Below are 19,672 nucleotides of genomic sequence, written 5' to 3'. Positions count from 1 at the left end.
CATACCCCAGCTGGCAAATGTGTGTGTTGCCCTGTTTACACAAATTGGCAACCATGCATATCAGGAGAATCGCTGGTAAAGTGCTGTTTTGTTCAGTGGACTGCCAAATCGCAGGGCAAGAACAGTACTTCAATTATTTTGTTCACTTCTGTAGCAGGAAAGTTATCCATGGACATTAAGCCATTAACCAATTATAAATTTATTATCAACAAAGTTCAGTGACATTTTCCCAATGAACATTTGATTGTTCTGTCTGCCATCCATACTGATCTAATGACTCACAACCATGGTGCCTGCTGTCCCAGAATATCCAGATCTTTTTTGAGCAGGAACATACAGGAATGCAGTTCCAGCTGGTTTGGTGTCAGGGGGTGTGGCCTAATATGCAAATGAGTTCCTGCTGGGCTTCTGCAAAAAAAGTCCTGTGTGAAACAATGGTAACATCAGGGGAGTGGCCTTGTATGCAAATGAGTTTCCGCTGGTTTTTTTCTACAAAAAAAGCCCTGAGAAAATCCTTCTCAAAGTCTACACCCAGCTGGTTCTCTCCATGGCTCATAAGTTCAGCCAACACAGGTAACAATTTTTAGCTGCTTTCACAGATGGGGGGGGAAATGCTCCAGAAGGATACAAAACTCTTTGACAGTTGGACTTTTATAAAGTAGACAGCCCTCAAATTACAGAGCACAGCTAAAACCTTTACATTGAATGCAACACTTTACAACCTTCAAAATCCATTAGTCCATTAAAAGTTGTAGAGATACAGTGGATGCCATTTTTGTAAGCTGTTACGATATTTACTTCTTCACATCACTCTTCTACTTTTTAAGGCAATCTGTTGCTAGAGTTGATTAAAATATTTTCTATGGACAATGTTTTAGAAATAATCCCTCAGTGAGGTAATTTTGATTTATGCAGTCATCAATTGTTAATACCCTGCTCCTGTATGTACACTGTGATGAAGCAAATGCATACTCCAGAAACTTATGCCAACATAATTATGTTGTGCAGGGCAAATCCATTTTCCTAGACTTCCTGTGGATCAAAATTCCATGTTAAAAGCTTGCTGCATTTTGGCAGTGTTCACATGCACAAAGGTATTAGGTACTCCTGTTGGGTTATTCAGAAGAGTTGCCACTTCTGAACCATTTATATATTTTATAATCCTCCTTGTGTGGGGAAAGTGAGGATTTCATTCAGTTAAGCCAACTCTCTGTAGCAAAGGCAGCCTGAAACTGCCTTACACAAAGTCACTATTGCCTCCTCCAACAGGCAGCAGATCTGTAGAATTTCAGGTCAAGGTATTTCACATTATCGAGTACCTGAACTTTTAAAGAGGAAGTGCTGGGCATTGAACTTGGAAGCTTATTTCATTTCATTTGATTTATATCCTACCCTCCCCACCCAAGCGGCTCAGGGCGGCTCACAACATAAAATTCTAACAATAAGATTAATGAATATTAAAATACATTAAATAGTTTACAGCAGTTAAAACAATAAAACAAGAACGATCTATCAATGTGCTATCCTACAACCTTCCTTTGGGGTTTTTCAGGTACCGGTCAGTTATATGCCAACCGGAAGAGGACTGTCTTACAGGAATGCAAAGCTGTTGTGTCACCACTGAGCCTAATGTTGAGATTGTAAAACAGGACTGGGATTCTGTGGGTATGTGAGCCCAAGCCCCCTCCTCCATCTTTAATGGACTATGTTCACTCTGGCCCTGGTGCCAGACTCCCTGGACTCTTAGTTATCATGGACTATGTATCCTTATAAGCAGGGCTGTTTTTTGTAGCAGGAATTCCTTTGCATATTAGGCCACAGACCCCTGATGTAGCCAATCCTCCAAGAGCTTACAGGGCTCTTAGTACAGGGCCTACTATAAGTTCCAGAAGAATTGGCTACATCAGAGGGTTGTGGCCTAATATGCAAAGGAGTTACTGCTACAAAAAAAGCTCTGCTTATAAGCACATGTATCCTGATATATTGGACTCAGCCTTATTTGTGTCCAAGCAATTACGTGGGCACCAGCCCACTATGGGTATTTTACTCTGTGTGGAGCCAAGCAGCAAGCACTCCAGCCAAGCTAAGGAGGACTCTCTGCCTGATCCTGCCGTTGAAGTGACTGTGTGCATCCCCTTGCATAGAAGGACTCTAGATCAGGCTTCCCCAAGAAGTGGCCAAGCCACGCAGAACACAACTGTGATCCTGTCAACAGAAGACAGTGCCCAAGAGCAGCCTTCACTAGAAGCCATGATGGAAGAGATCCTGGGTCCATCTTGTTCCTACTCAACACCATGAAGGCAAAGCAACAGCACCACATACTCTGGGTGTGTCAATGCAGATGCAAATGAAGTAGCCAGCCGCTAACAATAGAGCTTGCTGTCACGCTCGTGCATAATAACAGACTGTTCCTGTCTTCTATTTGGAAGGGCCCCATACACAAAAGGAGAAGCCCAAAGTTGCTAACGACTTAGTCCTATCTGTCAGATCACCCCATTGTGTTAGCTGTGGTGTTACAGTAGATTACAGTGTGGCTCTATACTGAGCAATTCTTTTTCTTTGTTAAATGTAGTTTACATTAAGTAAACCCATTATAACCCACAAATCTTGTCAAAACTCCTGGGAGCCTGCCCCCACAATGACATCAGGAGTCACATGTAACTGTGTCATAGGTCATTTGACATCTATGTCATCGGTCACGTGATATCATCGCCTGGGGACACAAATTTGGTAATATAAGGCCATGTGGTTGACCAGTTCAGTGTGTCTTGTCTTGCCCTACCACAGACTTGCACCCCCAAACTCTGGACCACTTTCCACATATCTTCAGCTTCATGGATCCTTGGACCACACCTGGAACAGGTAATATCACCCTCTTCAACAATCCCTACAAATCCCTATCAATCATCTCTATTTTTCCTGGCTCTGGATTGTGTGTATTTTGATTACTTGTGTGGGATTGTATTCTTACATATTTTTCTAAGTAACATTTTAAAAACTATTTTACCTTTGGAGTTTTTATTTTGATACTGGAGCTTCATATTATAGGGGGAAGATCCCTGCTAGCTCTACCTATGGCATACCTCTTGCTAATCCCCCCATCAAAAGAGGAGACCCCAGCAAATTGGCTAACAGGTGTATCACCCACTTCATTGCTAAATTCTCACTGCCTGAGCTGATATAGGTGGTCTCAGGGATGGGACTGAAGCCTCCCTAGTCTGGTTGGCCTGGAGGATCTCAACATTATTGAGGCTGTCTTCTCAGGAGCACTAGTTTGAGTTAATTTGTTTGGATGATTGAAGTAATGAGACCACACTGGATCTTTCCATATTTGCCGTGGCTACCACTTGCCAATTTTTTGTCAGTCTCCTTCTCCCACCAAAGCAAACTTGCTGTTGTGATGGGACAGAGAACCAATGATAGAGAAAGCAGCTGGGGGCTAGAGAGAGCTTCTAGGCTTTGTCTTAACAGATCTAGATTACCAAGATCAGGCCTCAGATTCAGCAGAAGCTCACAGGAGCATAGCTCCTGAACCTTTCTGAGAGTTCCACCTCTTTGCCACCTTGTCCACATTTTAAGAAGGATATAGACAAGCTGGAATGGGTCCAGAGGAGGGCAACGAAGATGGTAAGGGGTCTGGAGACCAAGTCCTATGAAGAAAGGTTGAAGGAGCTGGGCATGTTTAGCCTGGAGAGGAGGCGTCTGAGAGGTGATATGGTCACCATCTTCAAGTACCTGAAGGGCTGTCATATAGAGGATGGTGTGGAATTGTTTTCTGTGGCCCCAGAAAGTAGGACCAGAACTAATAGGTTGAAATTAAATCAAAAGTGGACTTCCGGGGAAGGAAAATGCCGAGCTGAGCTGTCTCTCATAACGGGAGCAGGCTGAAACTTTTGTTCGGGGTAGTAGAGGGCAAATTAATGCCTACTGCCTACTTTTCTCAGTGAGAGAAAGGTCCAAGACTTGCACGGAAACTTTAAAGAGATTTACCTTGGCTGAAAGGAAGCCCTGGAGAGGTCTTCTTTGAGGGGTCTCATGGAGTCTGCATAGTCAACGTCTGCAAAAGTTCTCAGAGTAATTGATTTGACATAAGCTCGTCAGGATCCTAACCTTCTTGGACATTTCTAAATAATTAAAGCTTTGAAAGACCAGTGGAAACTTGGATAACTGGAACAAAAGGTACAGAAGTTTTCTTTTCATTCCGGAGCTATTTATAGCTTAAAGGGACAAAATTAAAAGGTGGGAAAAAGAAAAATAGAAAGCTTGCAAGAAGAAGAAGGAAGGGGTGAAGTTTGGATTGTTTTAATATATAGAGGACAGTGCTAAAAACTGCTAAAAAGTGAAAAGGAACATTGTTTAGTCTATCTGTGGTTTTGAAGAAAAAGCAACTGCGTCACATTGGAACAGACCTGCAGCACTTCTGAGCAAGACAGGAAGTACGTCAAGTATTGTGAGATCTCCATGAGAGTTGATGGTGATGGAGACAGGAAGCAGTAAAGAAAAAAGCCTACTCTATACCATAGAGAAACATTGGCAGCCATTGCTGGGAGGCTAAATCCAAAACATCGTTTTTAAAAGAATCTGGGACTTTAAAAATTGTCAGAATCAACTGGAAAAAGGGTAAGAAGACAAGAACTATTGGCTACATTATTTCTGGGCTCCTAGGGTGATTTTAAAAGGAAAATATTTATTTGAAGAAGTAAAAAATCACGGCCGCCATTTTGGAAGTTTTAGAGACTTCTTTGATAAATATCTTGACTTTGGGGGCTCAGAAACCAGCGAAATTGGGCTTGCTGGAAAGGGCAAGTCCTACTCTATTGAACCTGACTGTCAGATTGCAAATTGGTGAGGTCAAAAATTTCATCATTTTTTAAAGGGGAATTTTTTTTAAAAAAAAATTATATCTTGGCCTAGGAAGCCCAGAAGAAGATAGAATAAAATTTAACTAAAAGAGTAAATTCAGATCTTTTGAATTTGGAAGTTAAACTTATAATTTGTGAGACCGAAATTTTTGGTATTTTTATTTTTTTAATTTCTTCTATCCCTTTGTTTTTTGCCTAAATGTCTGAACCCAGGCAGACCCGACAAAGGGCTCTTTCATTAGAGAAATGCAGGACCAATTGGATGCCATGGAAGCCAGAATAATGAAAGGAGTTAGGAGAATGATAGATGAATTAAAGGTAGAAATTATCACAGAGATTAAAAAAGAAGTGGATGATCTAAAAAAAAAAAAAACCCTGAGGAAACAGATAAGAAAGTGCAGGGGGTAGAAGAGAAAGTAAAAGTACATGACACCACCTTGTTGAAAATTCAAGAAAAAGTGACAATCCATGACTGTAAATTAATGGAAACTCAGATACGTCTGAGAGGAGTACCTGAAGCAGAGAATGGTGATTTGAAAGGATATATAATAAAAATAATTGCAGAATTTTTAGAAGAAGACCCTGATGAGACAAAAACATGTATGATCACATGTATAGAGTTAATTCACTTTTTGCCAAGAAAAACAATTTACCAAGAGATGTTGTTATAAGATATATGACAAAGGAAATGGTGGGAAGAATCATGAACAAAAACTTTGAAAAATCACTGATAGTAGGAGGCAGTAAAGTGAGAATCATGAAGGAGCTGCCAAGACAAGTGATAAACGACAGGAGAACATACAAAAAGTTGACAGAAAAACTGAAAGACAATGGCACGAGGTTCAGGTGGATAATACCCGAAGGTTTGAGTTTTGAACTTCAGGGGAAGAGAGTTACAATTACAAATGCTCAGGAGTTGAGTAGATTTTTTGAAGAAAATAAAGAATTTGCACCATGATGGATTACAAATTACTGTCTTGGAACGTTAATGGACTAAATTCACCACAAAAAAGAAGGGCAACATTTCATTGGATCAAGAAGCAAAATTGTAATATAATTTGTTTGCAAGAAGTACACATTGAACAAAAGGATTATAAATTTTTATGGAACAAACAATTGGGAACGGAATTTTTTTCATTAGCTGAACAGAAGAAAAGGGGAGTAGTTTTCTATATTAAACAAGAATTGGAGCCAAAGTTAATATTTAAAGATAAAGATGGAAGATTTGTAGCAGTTGAGATAATATTAAGTGGGAAAAAACGTTATTGGGACTATATGCACCTAACAGTGCAAAGGATGACTTTTTTAAAGACATTACACAACAGTTGGATAAGTTGACTTATGATCAAATACTCTTAATGGGAGATCTTAATGGAACAGTCGAGAACTCATTGGATAGATCTGGAGGGGAAAAAAACGATGGGAAAGAAGGGAAACTGCCAAAGTCTTTCTTCGAATTAGTTAAAGAAGAAAATTTAGAAGATATATGGAGGAAGTTTAATCCTGAAGTGCAGGACTATACTTTTTTTTCTGCAAGACATAAGACTTTTTCCAGAATTGACATGCTGTGGGGAACTAGAGACTTAGGTCTCATAACAAGGAAGATAGAGATTTTACCTAAAATTGGGGCTGATCATAACCCAATAATATGGATTACAAAATTGTCTAAAAGACTGAGGAAATGGAGACTGAATGAAGATTTGCTACAGAGCAAAGAAACAGTGACATTTCTAGAAAAAGAAACTAAGGACTTTTTCCAAGTGAATGATAAAGAAGATATTGACTTTCAGATGGTCTGGGATGCTTATAAAGCAGTAATGAGAGGGTTGTTGATTACTCTAAACAATAAAGACAAAAGGAAAAAAGAAAAACAATTATTGGACATTCAAAATGAAATAAAGAAAAAAGATGGGGAGCTGAGAAAAAGACCAGGGAAAAAGAAAATTCTAAGGGAAATTTCAATATTACAAACTCAGTTGAGACATCTGTTAAACAAAGAAGTGGAATGGAATCTGAAAAGGCTTCAGCAGAAATCATTTGAAGGGGCAAATAAGACGGGAAAGTATTTGGCGTGGCAATTGAAGAAAAAGAGAGAAAACAAAATAATTAGTAGAATTGTGATAGATGGAAAAGAAGTAGTTTCTCAAGAGGGAATAAAAAGAGAATTTTTTAAGTACTATGCCAAGCTGTTTAAAGGTGCTGAAGTAAAGAGAGAGAAGGTAGATGGATATCTACAAAAATTAAAAATTGAGCCCCTAACTGAAAATATGAGAAAAGTCTTAAATGACCCAATTGAAAAAATAGAAATTGAAGCAGCAATCAATGCGATGAAAAATGAGAAAGCTCCCAGGCCAGATGGATATACAGCTAAATATTTTAAAACTTTTAAGGATGAATTAATACCAAAATTGCAGAAGTTGATGAATGTAATAAGAACAAAAGGGAATGTACCAAATGCATGGAAAGAAGCCATTATTTCCTTGATACCTAAAGAAGATAGAGATGCCACGAATGTGAAAAACTACAAACCAATTTCACTTTTGAATAACGATTACAAAATATTTACAAGAATTCTGGCAGAACGACTTAAACAATATTTGATAAATTTTATAAAGGAAGATCAAGCTGGTTTCCTCCCCAAAAGACAAATAAGAGACAATATTAGGACTGTTGTAAATATTGTAGAATATTATGAAAGACATCCAGAAAAAGAAGTAGCATTATTCTTTGCGGATGCAGAGAAAGCATTTGACAATTTAAACTGGGACTTTATGTTTGCAGTAATGGATAAGATGGAGCTTGGAGAAAGCTTTATAAGAATGATAAAAGCAATATATTCTGAAAAAAGGGCAAGGCTGTGTGTTAATGCAGATCTTACAGATGAAATGAAAATCAGCAAAGGTACTAGACAAGGCTGCCCGCTTTCACCATTGTTGTTCATAATGACTCTTGAAATTTTATTGATGCAGATTCAAGAAGAAAAAGATCTAGAAGGATTACAAATAAAAGGATATACCTACAAGTACAGAGCATTTGCTGATGACATAATGTTTATAAATGAAAACCCCATACAAGTTACACCTTTGTTATTAATGAAAATACAAGAGTTTGGGGAGTTGGTGGGACTTTATATAAATAAAGAAAAATCTAAAATTTTGTGCAAGAATATGCAGAGAAATAGACAACAAGAATTACAAAGACTAATGGGCTGTGAAGTTACCTCTAAGGTAAAGTACCTGGGGGTAGAGATAACAATGAAAAATATTGATTTGTTTAAGAATAATTATGAGAAGTTATGGTGTAGAATAGAGGAAGATGTGCTAAAATGGAACAAGCTCAATTTGTCATTGCTGGGAAGAATAGCTGCAATAAAAATGAATATTCTACCAAGGATAATGTATCTGTTTCAAACTATTCCTATTGTGAAAGATGCTAAACAGTTCGATAAATGGCGAAGGAAAATTTCTGAATTTGTGTGGGCTGGGAAGAAACCAAGGATTAAAATGAAAATCTTGACAGATGCAAAAGAGAGAGATGGATTCCAATTACCAGATTTGAAATTGTATCATGAAGCAGTTTGTTTAGTATGGATGAAAGAATGGATAACGTTGTTAAATAAAAAACTTTTAGTGTTGGAAGGCCATGGAAAAAAATTTGGCTGGCATGCATACTTATATTACGGAAAAAAGATGGATGGCCTTTTCTCTCACCATTATATAAGAAGTAATCTACTAAATGCATGGATAAAGTATAAGAAATATGGTGATGACAGGAGACCTTTGTGAATAGTGCCAGCTGAAGTGATAAAGATAACGGCTAAAACAGCCAAAGAAAAACGGCTATCTTACAATCAGCTACTAAAAATACAAAGTGGAAAAATAGAACTGAAAACTGCAGAAGAACTGAGTTACAAATATGACTGGTTTCAAATGCAACAAATAAAAAGTTTGGTGGAGAATGATATCAAAACTGAAGGAATAAGTAAGGAGCAAACAGAAATGGAAAGAGTTCTGCTTGGAGATAATGAGAAATTAATTTCAAAAGTATACAAATTACTCTTACAATGGTCTACAGAAGATGAAGTAGTGAAATCTCAAATGATAAAATGGGCAATTAATGTAAATAAAGAAGTAAAGATGGAATCTTGGGAATATTTGTGGAAGAATTCTATGAAACTCGCAACATGTCATAGTATTAAAGAAAACTGTTTTAAGATGATGTATAGATGGTATATGACTCCAAAAAAATTAGCAAAGATGAACAACAAGATGCCAGATAGGTGTTGGAAATGTAAAAAGCATGAAGGTTCTTTCTACCATATGTGGTGGACTTGTGAAAGGGCTAAAATGTTTTGGCAAATGATTCAGCAAGAGATTTCTAAGATTTTGGGATATGAATTCAATAAAGTGGCAGAGACTTTTCTGCTGGGATTACAAATGGAAAAATTTCCAAAAGAAGACAGAACTTTAATATGGTACTTGCTCTCAGCTGCTAGGACATTGTATGCGCAGCTGTGGAAGCAAGAAAAAATACCAGAGAAATGGGATTGGATTACAAAAGTTATGTTATGGAGTGAAATGGACAAACTAACATAAAATTAAGAGACTATGATTTGGAACTTTTTAAGTTGGAGTGGAAGAAATTCAGAAGATACGTAGAAAAAGAGTGGAAAATAAAAGGACATTGGACAATCCTTTATAATGATTAAGGTTTTTAAAATAAGAATATAACTTTTGGGTTTTTCTTAACAGTTAAGGGTACCTTTAATATTTGTTTCCTTTAAGTAAATAACACTGGCGGGGGGTCAAGTAATGGGGGGAGGGGTGGGGGAAAAGTAAGATATGGGGTAGAAAGTTTCTTCTTTTACTTTAAGTTTTTATAAGTTGTAGATATAGTTTTGCTACCATATGTTACTAATAAAAATCATTTATTCCAAAATTAAATCAAAAGTTTCTGGCTCAACATTAGGAAGAACTTCCTGACCGTTAGAGCAGTTCCTCAGTGGAACAGACTCCTTCGAGAGGTGGTGGGCTCTCCTTCCTTGGAGGTTTTTAAACAGAGGCTAGATGGCCATTTGGCAGCAATGAAATCCTTTGAATTTAGGGGGAGGTATTCGTGAGTTTCCTGCATTGTGCAGGGGGTTGGACTAGATGACCCTGGAGGTCTCTTCCAACTCTATGTTTCCATGATTCTATGGATGAGCTCCACCACCTATTTTTCTACAAAATGACCCATGTCCAAGATGATGCTCTGGAGCATTAGCTCCTATTGAGGTACGTAAATTTTCATTAATTTTTATGAATAAATATATTGAATTGTGAAAGCCAGAAAAATAAAACCTTGTAGCCTAGCAGAAAGTGATACTTCAGGACACGCCTCTGCTACCAGTTTCTCTTCTTCCGCCTTTTCTTCATAAGATTATGTTTAACTGGAAGAGAAGGTGGAAGAGTGTTACTTGGTTTTTCCAAGCAGTCTTAGAAAAAGTTTGCAAAAACCTAAGTATTTTAAAGAATTTTCAAATAATTTTGGGTCAGGCTCTGTGTGTGCGCACATGCTTATCTGCCTGCCTACTAGACTCATCAAATAAACACTTAAGGTACTCATAGCATTGACCCATCTATAGGCAGACTGGCACCACCCCTCCAAGACATCAGGCAGAGAAAGGCTTTTCCAAGCAACTACTGCCTAAGAGACTTTCCCTGAGATTCAAATGAAGCAGTTATGAAACCATTTTTGCATTCCCCAAATTGCCACTTCAATCATAATAGAAACAATCAAGTTCTCTCCATATTTTATTAGGTACATCCACTGCATGTCCACGATAGATTATGGAAAAAGCTGAAGTAAAAATGGCCATGATTTTACTCACCCAACAATTTTGACAGAATGCGTTTTGGTGTGATGATCTTGCTGTTGTGAGCCTCCTGCATTCCTCTGGTACTTATAAATTCCGCTTTTGTAAAGGAAGAAATCATGATGTACTTGCATGACAGCTAAATACAAAGGAGGCAAAGCTGGTGATTGTTTTCTTTGTTCTTCTCCTGTCAAGTGGTTTTCATTACAGATTTATCTCTTTACTATACAAAATACTGGTGATAAAGTATCATGACTGAAACATAAAACATAAGCAATAATAAATTAATGTCAATTGTCACCAATAGTGCTAAGCTGAAGCAAAGGTTAGTTCAAATTTATTGTTTACAACCTAAGATTATTACAATGTAAAAGCCAAAAAGTAATATCACTGATCTATAATGTATTTTTGTGTGTCCTTCCCATTGCCATCTAATATTGCAGCTGCCTTCTCCATACAGTTTTATACAGTTTCATGCACCCACTGTATCTACTTATCTCAAAGCTAAAATAGATGTGATCTTGGGATCCATAATCAGATTCATTCACTCACTCACTCATTCATTCAAAACATTTTCACACCACCTTTCCATCCAGTCAGGGTCCACAAGGCAGGAAACATAAATATATTTAAACAATTAAAATACAATTAAAGTTATACAATTCAATTAAATGTGGAATTTAGCCTTAAGAAGCAGATGACTGGGGCACAGTTTGGTTTTTAGCCCTAGTAAAAGGGTGGGGGGAGAGACAGGCACCTTCTCTTGCTGGTCTTTTTTCCCTCTCTGTGGGTGTTAACAGCAGCCCAGGGATAGCTTTTGATCAGGAACCCAGAGCAGAAGATGATAATATAACCTTATAACCTCCCACCCCAAACAGTCTCTCAGTGCTTCCCCAATCTCAGATCTGTGAAATACGAACATGACCCACAAAAATGATTAACGTGATCACTTCTAGCCACCTATTCTTTCTTGCATGACCCATTTATCTCTGGTTTATGAAGCAACTAGGGGCAATGGAGCAAATCAAACAGCAACTAGAGCAAAAGTTGAGGAAGACCTGGAATAAATCCGAATGAATATTTTTTTTTATTTGTCTTCTGTTCTGTCTTGCTTTGTTTTTGCTTTTTTATTGTTCCACTGCTTTTATAACCTTGTGTGGTTTTTATTTGGAAACTGTCAAGCAACTATTTGGAGAGCATGGCCTGTAAGGATATTAAATATAAAATATAAAATGAATGCCCCCTGGAGCTGCTATTTAGCTACTTAGGAAATGTACAGAAGAATCAAGGTGATGGTGTTTCATATTGAAAGGGGTCCCTGATCCAGGGCTGTTGTATGGAAGAAAAATGGTTTGAAGAATGCCGAAGCATAGAAATTGAAAGGGGCAGGATAGGGTTCTTATGCCAATATGTGTGTCATACACATGCCTTATAATGAATCAGACCACTGGTCCATCAGGGTCAGTACTGTCTACTCAGACTGGCAGCAGCTCTCCAGGGTCTCAGGTAGAGGTCTTTCACATCACCTGTGGCCTAGTCCTTTTGACTGGAGATGGCAGGAATTAAACCTGGAACCTTCTGCCTGCAAAGCAGAGGTTCTTTCACTGGGCCAGGGCCCCTCTCCAATGTGAGAATGGAAATCCTAAAAGGCATGGACATTTTCCATTGTTCTGGGGAAGATGAGATCAGATGTAATCAACACTCTGAGGATAACAGCTCCAATCATATATTTGATGGAAAAGGAATATAAAGAAGCAGAAAAAAATGGGTACAGAATTTTCTCTGAAGTAGGGACAATAAGGCCAGTTTTTGCCCCTTTACCTTGGACTGGTCCATTTTTTAAAATTTCTTCCATTATGTCAGTCTCCTAAAAATGAGAGGAAAGAAACTTTCTTTACTTTCTTTTGGAATACATTTTTCTGCACTGAACATTTCACAATATGTTAGGTGTAATAATAATGTTACAACATGTTAATGTTAATATGGTTTGGTTTTAAGACGGTGCTGGCAAATTAAGATGAGATGTATTAGTGGCCATGCCAATCAATGTCATACAGAAATATAATTATAGAACTAAAGGCAAACATAGTGGAGAAAATGTTTCTGATCTAGTATCAACTGCTTAACATATATCCTGAAAATCAGTCATACACTAGTCAAACATTGATCAATATCTAATTACTAAGATAATGCACAACTAAATGATAATTGTGAAGGACTATTGTGAAGCAACAATGAGACATTTTTTTAGAACAGGTTCATAGCAAATACTGAATAGGTGGGTGTTCAAAGCCAAACAGTTCATCTACTCTTCTAAAGATGCACATTTTTAGGATGTCCTGCCATGGGCTGAGTGAACCATCAAAGCTACAAGTGTGAAATAAAATGGCAAATAGAAAAAGTAAATTGATGGATCTGAAAACCTGCACCTGCATTGTGCACTTACTCTTGAGGAGATCCTGTAGGGAGAACTACACTGATAAAGACGATTTGATGGTTCCACATTATTCGGACATGGCTGCGTGGCACATCTTTTCCCACTGGTATCAATTATACTCGAAATGGCACAAGTATTGTGGGGATGGTGGCTCCAGAATAATGGATAGCATGCATGAGAAACCAGCCTATTTCAATGAAATAATATGCTTTGTTACAAAAAGATTATTCTAAATTAACATGAATTCTTAACTTTATGAAGGTAATTGTTACCTTCATTTCAGGCTAATCTGGAAGTCATTTTGCCTGCTTTTATCCAACACAAGCTATATTTCTCCACAAGTCACTTAATGCTTTCATGGATGTCTACTTCTTGGCCCCTCAGACAGGAGATCATCTCCCAGACCCTAGTCTGACACTCCAACCTCTGCATCACACTCTGTTTAAAGGTATTTGAGCTGCTTTCATATGCTGCTTTTATATTTAAAACGTGGTTTTTATCTTGCTGCTTACTAGTTTTGATTTATTGGCAGGATCTAGTGCTGCGTTCGTATTAATTTGAGAAACATCTTGCATTTCCTGAAATTTACACTTAAGGTGTCACTGCAAAATCATGTTGTAAGTCAAATTGAAGATCAGCCTTTTAAAAAATTGTAATTCCTCTCCCATGGATTACATTTTGGCTTCTGAGATTTATAAGGATTCAATATGTCTCTAGATTACCCCTGGACTGCATTCAGACATCACAGTAAATCACAGTTTTAATTTGTGACTTGATCAAACCTGGGTTGGATGCCAATACAGATAACCAATAAACTAGAGCTTGTTTGGCATAAAGCAGAATTTTGAACTAGGATTTGTAGATGGATTTGTATATTTTGTTGTGCCTCACTCCCTTGCTGCAGCCTAATCTTGGATAAGTACAGGGAGGATGGTCTCCTGTCTGGGGGGCCAAGAAATAGAAAAAAACAAGGCTTGCACTCAAACTGGTATGTGTTACTTAAAACTAACTAGACCTTTTGGCACCAATTACTGTTTCATCAATATGTGGTTCATTGTGATACCTGAATGCAGGCTAGCACTTGAAAAATTATGTTTGAGATCTCAGAAGATGATTTAAAATACTTTCATTCCTGAATGCATCTCTTGAATGAAGAATGTATCTTTGGGAAAGGGCTGTGGCTTTGTGGTAGAGCATCTGCTTTTCACACCAGAGGTCCTCCCAAGTTCAATCCCCAGCATCTCCAGTTGCCAAAAGGATCAGGCAGAAGTTGATATGAAAGACCTCTGTCTCAGAGTGTGGAGAGCTGCTGCCAGTCTGAGTAAACTGCACTGCCCTTGATGGACCAGAGGTCTGATTCAGTACAAGGCAGCTTCATGAGTTCAAAAATGCAGGGGTCTGAACTAAGACATTTAGGATTCTGTCCAGCTGCCTGCAGCTAAATACTGTTCTGCCTTTTGTTATGAACAGTTACCTCCTCTTATCTTATACCTTGCACACCACCATGTCTCCTGTACTCTGAAATGTACACTGATCACAGGTATCCTGAGTCATACATATGTAAAGAATGTGGTTGCCTGGTGACCTATGGACCTCCCATTCCAGTTAGCCTTAAAAAGCTGGTTGCTTAGACAAAAATATATGCAGATGTCTGGAGTGATCAGAGTCCTGCTATAAAACAAGGATAGAAAGAGGTGCATACTAACATGGGGGGTGAAGTTTCATGTTGTTATCACATCCTCAATGACTTCAACCTAAAAGCATGTGGTCAATGGAGTTTAGCAAAGTACTCAAGGCACATAGAGCAGTAGAGCCCAACTGGAGTGTGTGTTCCTGTTCTATATTGTGTTGGATAAACTCTCATTAGAAGCCATGTGCACTTCCTCATTCAGTGCGTTGTTCTCTAATGAAGGATGCTTTGATGCTATACTCTGGAAATCTTGTAGGTCTTTAAGGGGCTTCTGGTTTCAGATCTTACTTTTCTACTGTAGACCAACATGGTTATCCACCTGAAACTGTCCACATCTCACTATCTAGTAGCTTGCTCTTCTATACTTCCACATGAATATCTCTTATCATTTTTGTTGTGAAAGCATCTGGACTACAGCAGATAGAACATTTTCAAATGTGCACCATCAATCATGGCTGGCCATGTTGGATTATTTGAGTACTCAAGGCACATAGCACAGTAGAGCCCATCTGGAGTGTGTGTGCTGCAAGAAACACAGCTACACACAGAGCCTATTTTTCTTTGCAAAACTAATAAGAGTCCTTTATTGCAAGGAACTCCATTCAAGACAGGATAGAGTAAAGATAATGTAGCCTCACTAGCTAAGATGGATGGAAATACAGGAAGTATGTCCTGCTATCATGGTGTCAAGATGGGAAAAGTTGGCATAGTGTGGAAAGGAAGTGTCAAGACTGGAAGGAAGGAAGCTTCCCTAAGAGTAGCAGTCTACATCAAAGGGATAGCATCAGAGAGTAAAGGGAAGGATAGTCAGTGTCCTGGTCTCTCTGACTTTCTTTTAACCCCCCTCTGAAGACTGAGGCTAGGAGACAGCGTAAACTCCTTCACTTCCAACAAACCCACCCACAATATTTTACCACTGGCTTTTGGGCTGCTAGGAACAGGCATATCAAATTGGAAATCAAAGTAGTATTTCTGTCTTTATGCTCAGTTTCACAGTTTGCATTCACACTGCTCCCAAAAAGCTGTCACTCATGGATGCTAGCCAAGTCAGTCAGTAGGCACAAACAGGGGCACTTCCTCCTCATAAATTACATGCCCACTTCAGGTGTTGTTTTTTACAATACAGCAGAAAATTTTCAGTTGGCTGCAAATTAAACCATATGGAGAAGAAGAAGGTTTTTGGATATCCTAAGGTGAGGCAAGGATAGGCTTCTGTTGAGAAAAGTGGGTTTACCAAATTGCAGCCTCTCAGCATAACAGCAGGATGGCCCTGGCTTCTTATGAGAGTCCATTCATGCAAGATGGCATTCTTAGGCTTAAGCAACTTTTTCTTCTCATCTTCATAGGCTTTTTCTTTTCCAAATGCCATTGCTGAAGTTGCTTTTCCCAAAAGAATGGTGCAGGGTAAAAAACCCAACAAATATATTGTTCCCTGCTTTTTCCCTCAGACAACAAATTCTGGGGCTGCTTTTTACCTTCCCACCCTGGGGAAAATATATGGGTGCTCACATTTCCTCCAACAAAGAAACAAAGGCATGAGGGGGGCTTTTTAATTGGAGATTAGAGGCAGGGAAATAGAGGGCTGTAGTGTATATCCCTATTCCCTCATGCCCCCCCACCCTCTCAAAGGGGCCTGGAAACTCCATCTATGAAATTGCTCATACAGGTGAAAAGTAACATGTACTTTGAGTGTTAGATACCAACATGTTGGTATAAGGGACTACTTTTGGATACATCAGATATTTTGTAACATATAATCTTTTCTTTTGTTTTATGAACCACGTCAAACCAACCGAGAAATTAGTCCCCCACTGGCCCCAAATCTATTCCTGTGTTTATCATACTGTGGTAATGACAAGGTATTTTCCTTTAATCACCATTTGAACCACAATGAACAAGCAAGCACAGTTCTTCTTGGAAAAGTACTTTTAATTTTCTTCAACCATTACCTGGCAAATCATCACAGTTAACTACCAGCATCATGAGCTCTTGTCACTAGCATCAGATTGCTTTGATAACAAATGTTGGCAAAAATACTGCAGCTAATCATTTCCCAGATAAAGATGGAGGAGATGATCCACGTGATTTGCTAATGTTTCTCCTTCATATTCTTATGAGCGTCCTGACAGAATATTTAAACTTTATGGGATTATTGCTCTGTAAAAAAGTTTTTTTTTTCCTCCTGGATGAAGAGAGTTGTTTAATAAAGAGAGAGAGAGAAATCTAGCAGATGCCCTTATTACAGAAGGAATATGTACTCCACAGGGATTCTAACGATTTCGGCTTAGGTTCATATATAGCAATCAAGCCGCAACTGAATCCCAATTTGCCACCGTAGGCAGAAATACAGTTCTGCAGTTTGTTTGTCCTGCCCACATTCTCAGCATTCCTCCTCTGGAATGCAGAGTACAACAGAAGCTTTCCAGATTTCAAATCCCTGTTGTCCGCAGTGTCCAAATGCAGGCGCCTAGGCAAACTGGGATTTAAATCCCCCACAAAGGCATTAGTAAGCAAACTCCACTTTGCCCCGGTACCTGCATTCAGATGGGATGGGAAGACTGGGTTTGTTTAAAAGCCAGAAACCTTCTGCCACACGTAACATGATAGGATGGAGTTGAGGGTCTATGCAGCTATGACAAACAGACCATGCTTGAGCTCATCTCAACATTTTGTCATGGATATAGCCAGAAATATATAGGGGAAGAGTTGCTAGGCTTGACCAAAAAGCCATAAAAGATGTCTCTGTGCACAAAAATAAAGCTAGCTTGACCTCCCAGCTAAAGCATGCCAAAAAGTGCATTTAGAGACCCAGAATGTCACTTCAAAGAAGTGGAGCTATTGTTCAAAGATGGATCCATTGGTTGAAAGCCAAAATAGATTTGTATGTGTGAGAAACTATGACTATCAGACTTTTAATCCAACTGTTCACAAATGTGTCCTTGTTATGTATACAGATATTCTGATTATTCGCTTCACATATCTAGTAAAGTGGTCTTGAGGCAATGAACGCTTATGTTAGAGTACATCCATCTTTAAGGTACCACTAGTCTCCTTTTCTTTTTACTTTTACACTAATAAGTTCAAATTCCAAAAGGGTGCTTTTTTTGTAGCAGGAACTCCTTTGCATATTAGGCCACACACCCCTGATGTAGCCAATCCTCCAAGAGTTTACAGTAGGCCCTGTAAAAAGAGCCCTATAAGCTCTTGGACGATTGGCTACATCAGATATGCAAAGGAGTTGCCTAATATGCAAAGCCCTGATAGTAAGTGACACCTAACTGAATAATGTTTGGAGAATATTGCTTAATCCTCATATCATATCAGAAATTTGCTTCAGTCTCTGTGGTAGCTTTGATTTAAAATTCTAGCATCCTAAACCAAGAACAGGATCTTGCTATATATTCCTCAACAAATATAACAAAATCCATGAGTGAACAAAATAACAATGATCTTTGTAGCAACACTATATGTAAATTTATGTTGTAGGATTATCCGGATATCTTGAGCTAGCACAAGCTCACATAATTGCTTCACTTTAGTATTAATCTGAGAAACAAATAGTCAAGCTATGTTCTATTCCAAGGAAAATAAAAGGATTGTCTTAGCAATAATTACATATAAGCCTAAACAATATATGGAAATATTTTCAAAGTAGAATCTCAGAGGATCTTTAAATCTGTTTCCCTGACAGTCCTAGGATGCAGACAGATGCTGCAGCAGTATCTTTGTTTTAAATAAGCTGCTTGAGTTTGGGGCTGTTTCTATTGATTAGACCGGGGTGTCAAACATGTGGTCCAGGGGCCAAATCAGGCCACAGGAGGGCTCCTATCAGGTCCCTGAGCAACTGACTGTCATCTGCTTTCTTTTCCCCATATCTTACTTCCTTCTGCATAACAGTTTGCTTTGCAAGGCTTGCTCAACTGCATAGAAGCTACACAGTAAAACCTCTATTTTCTCCATTGGCTGAGGCTCCTCCCTTGGGGAGGAAGGGAGGGGGAGGCAGAGCTTGTTTTTCTAGGCTCTCTCAAATGCACAGCAGAGCTACTGAGCTAATCCTCTCTTCGTTCTATTGGTTGAGGCTCCCCCCACCCAGTCCCCTGGGGAAGGAAGGAAAGAACCAGAGCTTCCTTTGCCCAGTTCCCTGGATCCTACAAAGAAAGCACCTTTAAGAGCAATGAGTGCTAATGTTGTAAGCATGGGGTAAGTTTTTAAATATATATATTTAATTGTGTTTGTGTCCTTTATAAAGTTTATATCTCTGCTACCTAATTTTAATAGGTACACACATGGCCTGGCCTGACATGGCCCAGCCTGACCTGACATGGCCCAACCCGACATGGCCCAGCCCAACAAGGTCATTTATATCAGATCCAGCCCTCATAACAAATGAGTTCAACACCCACTAAGCCGGCATTGTTGTGGTTGGTCATTCACATCACTAACACACCACAACCATGGATCCTCAGCTGGGTTGGGTTTTTTCCCTAAGTCCTGCTGTACATGCATAGAAGCAGACAAACACGCATGCACTTTTGGCCATGTTCTATGGGACGCTGATGTGCACGTCGGAGTGGGGTTGCAAAAAGCAGGATGCACCTGAAATGGAGTGGAACGATCACACTGCTCATGCATTTCCTTGGTGCACCCAGGCAGTCAGATGCCCAGAAACCCACCATGGAAGCACTTTGCTGAGGTAGCCACTGGAGTTTGTGGAGGCTATTTAATCTGTGTGGGAGTCATTTTAGAATGAGGTAGGGACCAGTGGGGCATGGGAGCCAGATGTGCACTTTTGATCATGCCCATTTGATCCAGAGGGGAGGGGTGACTAT

General features: G+C 38.9%; 1 protein-coding gene across 1 annotated transcript in view; it reads right to left on the bottom strand.

Annotated features, from left to right (window-relative positions):
- The window catches only part of TINAG (tubulointerstitial nephritis antigen), a 56,554-nt gene that overhangs the window by 19,444 nt on the left and 17,438 nt on the right, over positions 1–19,672 (bottom strand). Inside the window, exons 7-9 of the mRNA XM_060258296.1 lie at positions 13,163–13,340; positions 12,538–12,583; positions 10,732–10,855 (exon numbers count right to left, since the gene is read on the bottom strand). Of these exons, the coding sequence (XP_060114279.1) occupies positions 10,732–10,855; positions 12,538–12,583; positions 13,163–13,340 (348 nt within the window). The remainder of the gene's footprint in view (positions 1–10,731; positions 10,856–12,537; positions 12,584–13,162; positions 13,341–19,672) is intronic.

This window comes from Heteronotia binoei, chromosome 1, assembly GCF_032191835.1.
Source record: "Heteronotia binoei isolate CCM8104 ecotype False Entrance Well chromosome 1, APGP_CSIRO_Hbin_v1, whole genome shotgun sequence".
NCBI lineage: Eukaryota > Metazoa > Chordata > Lepidosauria > Squamata > Gekkonidae > Heteronotia > Heteronotia binoei.
Note: the sequence above shows the minus strand (reverse complement) of the source record. Positions and strands in the feature narration are given on the sequence as shown.